The following is an 8,993-nucleotide window of genomic DNA, read 5'->3' as shown; positions in this document are numbered from 1 at the left end:
CCCGCTCGGGGCCGCAGTCGGACCCCGCCGCCATGAATCTGCACCAGGTGCTGACGGGGGCCGTGAACCCCGGCGACCACTGCTTCTCCGTGGGCAGCCTCCGTGCGCGGCCCGTCACGGTGAGTCCGGCCCGGCCGCAGCCTGCAAACCGCAACGTCCCCCGGCCCGGCCTCCGCCGGGGGCGGGTGAAGCTCCTCCCCGCCGGCACCGCACCTGTGCCTGGCTCCTGCGGGCGGCGGGAAGAAGCGGGTCTGGCCCGAGCCGGCGTTTCTCCACCTGGCTGGGACTCGGGGCCCCCTCTCTGCACCCCCCCTTGTCCCCCCCCTTCCCTGTCCCTGGACTCGGCGTCCTCCCTCCAGTCCCTGGATTGGCGTCCTCCTCCCTGCCCTAGGTTTCTGGACTCGGGGCCCTCTCTGTGCCCCCCCTTTCCCCTCATGTCAAGACTTCCCCTCAGGCCCCCTGCTACTCCCCTCCCCAATCCCTGGACTCGAGCCCCTCCATGCCCCCCTGCTCCCATTCCTGGACTTGAAGGCCCCCTTTTCCCTTTCTCCTCCCCCAGTCTCTGGACTTGAGACCCCTTCCCTGCTCCCCTCCCCCCCACCATTCCCTGTTCTCAAGGTTCCCCTCACTGTCCTCCCAGTCCCTAGACTGGAGGCCAGCTCCTGGCCCCCAGGTCCCTGGACTCAAGGGCCCTCCGTTCCCAGTTTCCGGATATGAGGCCCCTTCCTGCCCCCTGCATCTTAGGACTTGGGGGGGCCACCTCTGCTCCCGCCCCAGTTCCTGGAGTCTAGATCCCTTCCTGTCCCCCCTCCCTGTAGTCCCTGAACTCAACCCCCCTGCTGTCCCTAGGCTTGAAGACTTGAGATGGGGGTGGAGGGGGAGGGCTCAAGACTTGAGGTCCATCCCTAACTTCTGTGAATTGCACGGCACCCCATTTCCAAAACGAACATGTGTTTAACAGTGCTTATCTCCTTACAGGGGCTGGGCTGTAGGAGTAGGGGATCACCTAGGCAGGGACAAGCCTGAGCCTGGCTTCTTTGCTTAGCACACCTGCTTATCCCTCAAACCTCCAGGTACCTGTCAAAGGATCTGGGTACCTCAACACCCTGCCTGAGAATACCTGGTCTAAACTAAGCACCAGGTAGAACAGTGAAGGTTATTTTAATCCCATTATGTAAGTGAAAGCAATCATTTAAAAAGGGAAGTGGGCAGTAAACATCTGGGTCCAAGCAAAGTTGTTACAAGCAGCCCACTCTTACTGCAGTTTGCAATGTAAAACTGTGGTGGCAGTAGGTATATCTGTGCATCAGATTGCAAAAAGTCCGGTTGTAGATGCAACTTTCTGCCAGATAATTAAATTTCCTTCAGGCTGGCATACAGGAACACTGGCTTTTACCATTTTATTTGAATGACATTGGGTTATAGGTCATTAAAGATGGCACAGTAAAAACTACTTGAAGACCTTGGTGACTAGTTTTAGCATACTTTTAAAAGGAAAGATATTGAGGTTTTTTGGGTGGGGGATGATTTTATTTTGGGGGGGTTCAGTGTAGCAGCTCTAAATTGTATTTGAAAAGCCTTAACTTCAAAATGAGCATTTCTGAACTTCCTGCTAAGGGAATATTCACAGCCCCTGATGGTACAGAAACCCATATTCAACTTAATTTCATTTCTACTCGTATACTCACTCATTCTCCCTTTACACTCCAAAATCTTCTACTCCTGCCTCTACATCCTTTTTTACAGAAAGGTAGTCTGTTTCTTTCAGCTATCAGTTCAGCTGACTATTTCAGTTAGACTTGGGAATTCAAAAGATTAAATTGATCACCAGTCTAAACTGAAGACATCCCTTGTAATGTTCCCTCTAAGGAGCAGTGGTCTGTGAGCGCACCACCTCGGTCTGGCGTGGGACACTTACTAAAGGGGGCCAGGGGCTGGAGCTGGGGGCCGGGGCAGGAGCCAGGGGCTAGTGAGGATTCCCCAGCTCCGGGGAAGTGCTCTGCTTCCCCCGCATCAGGGCTGGGGTGTGGAGCGCTTCCCTGGAGTTGGCGGAGCCCAAGCCCCAGCGTCCATCCCTGCCTTGCCTCACCTCGGGGAGGAGCTGCTGCCTGCCCCAGCGAGGCTCTTCCGGCTCTGTGAGACTGCTCTGCTCACCAGTCCCGATGCCACGTGCCTCTTCACTCCTCGAGGTGATGCGGGGGAGCAGAACACTTCCCCAGAGCAGGCGGAGCCAGCACCAGGCTCCCGCCCCAGCCTCTCCTGGTGGGTGGCCTTGAAAGGCTGTGCGTGGCCACACTTTCAGCTGTGTACAGCCATGCACCCACGCACCTTGGAGGGCCCCTTGATCCCTTGCTTTCTCTTCCATGCTTCTGATACTGCTTTTCATGTGGTTTCCATCTGAAACCCGTTCTCACCTGTTTCCTCTCTCCTTCAGTTAACGTCATGCTGGTAGTGGTGATGCTTCTATGCTTAATTAAATCTTTGGCAGAAAATACCGCATTGGTGAAACTACAAAGAACACAGCTAATTGTAGGTTCAGTGTTGTAACGCTAAATGGCAGTGACTAGGAAGTATAATTTATTTGGCATCTGTCAGTTTTATTCTGGAACAGTAGTGTCAAGGTAGTCCTGGGAAATGGGGGACGTTCTTGGTTTTCCACTTAATTTAAGCTTCTTCCAGTTATATTGGAGAAAGACTAGAGTTCTGCTTAGGGACTCTTCGTAAGTCCATACATGCATCTCACTGCCCCCCCGCCATGCTAACTGTCAGCTGCAAATTTTACTATGACCTTGGAAGATGATGACAAACTCGTTAACTGAGATTCTGATAATGATAATTCAGGAAGTGTAATGTTGGAAGCTCTGAGGAATTCACTGGGCCTGGTATTGTCCCAGGCATCTGACTGAGAATCAGCAGATTCAGAACCTGTAAGTGGTGCACAAAAGTTGAAGTAGTAAAAAAAAAAAAAAAAAAAAGTCTATATTAAAGAAATAGTTGAACTCATATCTAGCCTGTTTAAAGAATAGTTAAGTCACCTGCTTTCGACTCAGTTTGCCAATTTTTTTCTATTTGTTTAAATGTTTCTTCCTCCTGTTGTCGTGCAAAAGGACAACACAAGATATGGAAAACTTCAGAGTTAAGCAAGCTAGAAGAATTATTTTCCCACGCTAACAATTTAAACAAAAAATCCTTCATGTCCCTCCCATAGTGGCTATGCTGTACACAGTACTGCAGCCTGTATAACTAGGACAGTGATCAGGAACTAGCGCTCTGCTCTTGGCAAAAAATGATAAGCCAAATAGAATTTCTTTGAGTTACTTTTAAAAGCTTAGTTTGTAAGAGCAGTTTTGATTAAATATAGTCATAATAATTCCCGTATGTGCATTAAAGTAATTCCTTTAAGTATCAGTGCAGAGAAGAGCATCATTAATACAGTTCTTTTAATCATATCCTCAAATCTGAGGAATAAAAGTGCCTGTGATTGCTACCTTTTTAATTCCGTTTCATCATATATAACTGTTAGTTTTCTCCACCTGCTTGAATGGTGCATAAACTAAACTGGGTTGCTTCCACTATTTATTATTTTAGGAGAAAGTCTAAATTTCCTGTTAAAACTGTTTAAGGAATGATTGTTCCATCTGTAGATACTAAATTGACATGATCACTTAGAAATGAACAGTAGTATGAAAGGACTCTCTTATCTTAAGTTAAATGTGGGCAGTTCTTTAGAATGTCATACAAAGCAAAATGAAAATAGCAAGTAAAAATATTCATGAGTGCTATGCTGCTTGTTTTCAGCTTTTATTTGGGAAATCTGATTGTTAACTTTTCACCCCTCCCCCCAACATCTTCAAGCATTTTTACTTCCTCATTTTGACAGATTGCATACAGTAAAGTTAAAGAATAGGGGAAAATGACATTTATGTAATTATTAGAGCTTATGTTTTCATATTAGCATTTAGCCTTGTGTCCCTCCTGCTTAGCACTATGCAAAGAGAAGGATGGCAGTTATCTCTAATTCCTGTTTAGGAAAAAGAAGGATGGCAGTTATCTTTAATTCCTGTTTGAGACCTTCCTCCAGTTGGTTATGTTCTAAATCAGAGCTGTCCAACAGTGAGTTAACTTCTGGCCTTTGGCCTCCCACTGCCCTTACTTCCTTGGCTTCCTGCCCTCCCCCACTCTCCTCCATGGGTCTGAGTGCTGTTTCTTTTGGCCATCTTCTTCCTGCTGCTGTCATGGCCTCCTGTTCTTCCTCAGCCCTAGGCCACTGTGGCCTCTGGGCTCCCCCTCTCTCCTCCAGCTTCTGGTTTCCATTGCTGCCTCTGGGGCTGGCCCAGCCTGTGGCCACTTGGAATTTGAGTGGCACTGTTCTGTGTTTGCAAATCTCACATTTGCATGATCCCAGGTTTGACAATTCAAAATCTACTGTAATCTTTTGAAAAGTCAAATGTGGTATATGGCTGTAGAATTCTGAAATCGGTAGACTTTTTGTTTTGTCTTGCAAAATGTTTTATTTGATGTTAAGGTCCTTTGGCTCAAAATCAGCTGAATATTTAAGGAAAGCCAGCTGGAATATTGCTTTCTTCTTGATTTACAATAACATGAAAAGCGAGCACTGCCAACTCCCCTCCCCCCTTTTTTCCACCCTTAAAACTGGCAGAAAAGTATCAAAAAGGCAATGAAGTGCATGTAATAATATTTTGGATAAGTGCTTTATGGACTGCAATTCAGATTTATGAAACCTTATAAAGTTTCCCTTCTCATGACAGATTGGTGGTAGAACAGGTACTATTTCTTTATTTCCTAACAAAAGGCATTTCTTAAGGGTTGGTGGGGAGTAGATTTAAAGAAAAGTATGTTTTGGGAAGAATTTCATAGTGGTAAAATAGTTCCAACGACATGTTTAGCAAGTACAGATATCTGTGTGACCCAAGAAATCTTGTATAGCATGCACACTCTGAAATATCTGTTGGCTGATGAAAAGTATCATAGGAAATTAACAGACACTTGAGACTGAATGTGTGTAATTTATTTTTTCAATTTGAATGAAGTTGGGCAGCATATTGATTTGGCTGAAACCAGAGTAAATCCATGTCAATAATGCATTCAGTTTCTAGGGCACACTCACTCTTTTGCGAGGTATTCATGAACTATGATTTTTCTCTTTCTGAGATGCTTAAGTTTACTACTTCCAGGTGTCTTCCATGTTCTCTCTCTCTCTCCCTCAAATTTCGGCAGAGGCTTTTTGTAGCGGTCCTTGGCACTTGCTTCTGTTTAAGCATCCAGGATTGCATACACCAGATGCAGTATCTGTATCACTAGATCAGCTGTGCAGTTCTGTAAATGTGAAGTACAACAAATTGGAGGTTGCAGAACAACAGTGGAGAGCTGTATGTAGTTACACTTTAATCAAGAGTTAATAAAAAATGTACAAATGTTTAGTGTTCGGTATTTCTTTAAAAGGCTGTGATTTTAAGACGAAGTCACTTCAATAATAAACTATTTTGATGGGAAGGGGGAGGATATTCTAAGAATGTTAAGCAAAGTCTGACCTACAATAATGGTTCATAATTGAGGGATAAGTAGTTATAGAAAATAATATCTCAGAAATAAATTCAGAATGTCACTGCTAACTCTTTATGAGATGCTGTGCCTAATGTATATTTGATATTTTAACTACAGTTCAATTAAGATTGTAGTATTCCATTTCATTTGGGAGGTAGTTATTATTGTTACTACTGTCATTTTACAGAGCCACAAATAAAGTGGTGTATATTTTAAACAATCAGTACTCTAGCATTCAGCTTTCTTTGTTTTCTACTTGTTATCTTTATCAAATCTGCAGTATTTGAGTTTAAAATGATGTGGCCTGGATACTTCTGTGATAGTTGATATTAGAGCTCTGTTTAATTTTTTTAACCTTAAAATGAATAATCAATACTTTTGTAACTGTCCAAACTGTGTTAAATGGCTTTGCAGATATTTCCTTATTCACCTCTCCTTTAGTGACTTAGTTTTCTGAAAAGTTTTGGTACTGTGGGAACTTACCACGTCAGTCGTTGATCCTACAACCTACAAAAAATGTTTAAACAGTAATGGTTGGGACATGCTAGTATGTTTTAATTGCTAATGGAGATGTTGGAGAAAGTGAAAACTGCTATATGGCTTAATATGCATACTACAGTACATATTTTTCTTAACTAGTACTAGGGATTTACTGGAACAAATGTTCACATTCCATTTTCATTCTCATTATTGGAATGACTACTTCAACAGAAAACTGGTGGCAGGGTAGATTGATTTAAATAGCGGGTCTTAACTTTTTTTTAGTTTACTGTTTTAAAGAAAGATTGATACTCATTTGGAAACCATCGAGACAGACTGAAATCATATGGTATAAAAACTCAAGCAGTTTTGTAGCTTGACATATGTTTAGTCAGTTCTTAGTTTTTTAAGTTTGCACAATGGCATGTGGCATTTCTTATTTCCTGTTTGATTAAATTTTCACTCATGATTTTTGTCAAGCTGATTTTGGATGGAAATTTGCATAAAATTAATTCAATTAGATCTCCATCTCTTAGACATAGTTTTAGTTATAGATTGGAAGAAGGAAAGCAAATTTTCCGGGGTGGGGTGTGTTCAGTTGCCAATTACTCTTTAATTTTGAATGAAATGGTTATTGAATTATGTTAAATGAAATGCTTAAATGAAGAAAATGTAGATTTGTTATGTCTGAATCTGCAGCAGAGGCTAAAGCTGTCAAAAGGTGGTATATTGTTCGGCAAGCTCTGGTTTTATGTGCTTAGTCAGTGATTTTCTCCAGTTGATTGGTTTGAGTTTCCTTCACACCAAACATGCTGCTTGCATCTAATTTAGATCAATTTAATCAGTTTTAGTATGTTTTGGTCTTTGGTTTCCTTATCAAAACCTTCAAATTGTAAATACTGTAATGTTACTTTTTAAAAGAATGTAAATCAAGCCTATGAAGTCTGATTTCTTCTGTAAAACCTCGTAATAGGTCCTTAAAGGCATGCATATATTAAATGGTATGTAGTAGGACTTAAGTTTATCAAGCTTAATATTAATCTCCAGAGACAAAAGTATACCAAAGTAATGAACACAGTCTATGGAAATAATTTATATTTACAATAAAATATTAGTAAATATTTATGTTTGCATAAATAATAAGGGTGAAAATGCAAAGCGTGCATATTGTTAAATGTGGGCAATGAAACCATTTCAAAAAGAACTTCACTTGCATTCTGGATATTGGTCTTCCTTCTCCCTAATTAGGACCAGGCTCTGGAAATTAACACCTGTTTTTTTTTGCATTAGTAGAATGGCTTATTAGATAAATGTTTAGCTTTTCTATCTGTCTCTTGCTCTAAAGCTTGTCTGTAGTTCAGGACAAACATTATTTAGCCTTTGACTAGTGAGCCGTTTAAGAGTTTATCTGTTCAGTCAGGAAATAGAAATAGGCTTGTTATGCCATAGGGAAATCAGAGTTTCCTTTTTTCAAATGCTATAATGCTTTTGTTCTTTGTTCAGGTACACTGAGATACCCTTTTTTATTTTACTTGAAATAACAGGTGTTGTGTGGGGGTTTTTTAAAGAAAAATATTAGAGAATAGAATATTCCTCATCTTAGAAATCTATATTTTTAGACGTCTGTTAACGAATGCAAGCTTAATTTTACTGGCGTATAAAATCATTAGTAATACATGTAAGGACTAAATCAGGGAGAGACAATGCCTGGCTTGACATAAAGTTTCTTTTGATGCTCTTACGAGAATGGCCTGCCAACCTGGTCCCAAGTTAATGTATTTAAGAGGGCTTTTTATTTTGTGCATCATGTGTGCAGATATGAAATTGGATTTCACATTCTCATCTCTGCCACAACCCCATAACACTTTTTTTGGAAGCCAAGTGGATTATAAGAGGATCATAGGTGTTTTTAGAACGTATTCCAGATCATACACTGAACTATCAACCATGGGATGTCATGGAAGTAAAATTGAAGAATTTGTGGAGCATCAAGTAGTGAGTGTTTCTATAGATATCTTAGCTTGTCCTGAGTGGTATTAGTGATACAGTTGGAGTCACCATAAACAAATACTGTCTGTCTTAGTTTGGATGCTTTTTTATTTTAAAGAACAGTACAGAATTCTAGGGCTGTGTATCTAGTTTAAGACACACGGATGCTCTCTCTCATGTTCCTCCCTTCTTACCCCATCCATTCTGAGCCTCTCTGGTTTCAGCACTGAATTCTACATCGTCTTGCTAGTTAGCATCAGATACTTGATATTTTATTATTCAAACTATCTGTACCAAGACTAGATAACCTAAGTGAGATTTTCCTGATTATGTATAAAGAATCTAGGTGCAAAAGGATTACTTTGTTTATTTTTAGAGAGTGGCTTAGGTCAAGGAAGAAATGAGAATGTTGCAGCAGTTCAAGTTGTTGGCTGTATTATCTTCCATTAACAGATCTGTAAAACTGCATTAGTGTTATCTTAAAAGGAAAACATTTGCTAATCCTTTTCAAAGAAATAATAGGATTCAGGGATAAGAGCTGAGGTCTGGAAAAGAAGGCCATAGCATTTAAGTGGAAACCCAATTACTATATGCAAACTAACTTCCTTCTTTCTTAACAACTATAAAAAGATATTTCATTTTCTAAATTTGGACGTTTTGTTATGGCACTAGCTAGTAAAATCTTTCTTTCTGTAGTCTGAACTAGTTTTGCCTTGTTTGTTTGTGAACTAAGTGACCAAAAAGTTGTTTAATAAACATTCCAAGAGCATGATAATGTCAACAGTCTCTGCTTGTGTCATTTGTACGGAGATGATTACTTCACAACTACCCTAGGACATTTTAAAGGTGAACTGAAAGACTACTCTCTCCCTCCCCCCCGCCCCCCAGCACCAAACCCAGCATTTAAGGTTTAGTTAACCTTAAAGAGATGTCACAAATGCTGAAGTGTAGTTTATCCT

At 41.3% G+C, this 8,993-nt stretch overlaps 1 protein-coding gene across 4 annotated transcripts in view; it reads left to right on the top strand.

Annotated features, from left to right (window-relative positions):
• The first annotated feature begins 8 nt into the window (after positions 1–8).
• DMXL1 (Dmx like 1) overlaps positions 9–8,993 on the top strand; it is a 135,339-nt gene continuing 126,354 nt past the window's right edge. For all 4 annotated transcript variants that reach the window (XM_019554955.1, XM_019554953.1, XM_019554954.1 and 1 more), the window contains exon 1: positions 9–119. In XM_019554955.1, coding sequence (XP_019410500.1) covers positions 33–119 — 87 coding nt within the window. In that variant the 5' untranslated portion in view covers positions 9–32. The remainder of the gene's footprint in view (positions 120–8,993) is intronic.

The sequence above is a fragment of the Crocodylus porosus genome, unplaced genomic scaffold (assembly GCF_001723895.1).
Source record: "Crocodylus porosus isolate Cpor-Errol unplaced genomic scaffold, CroPor_comp1, whole genome shotgun sequence".
NCBI lineage: Eukaryota > Metazoa > Chordata > Crocodylia > Crocodylidae > Crocodylus > Crocodylus porosus.
The sequence above is the reverse complement of the archived record's forward strand: the minus strand, read 5'-3'. Positions and strand labels throughout refer to the sequence as shown.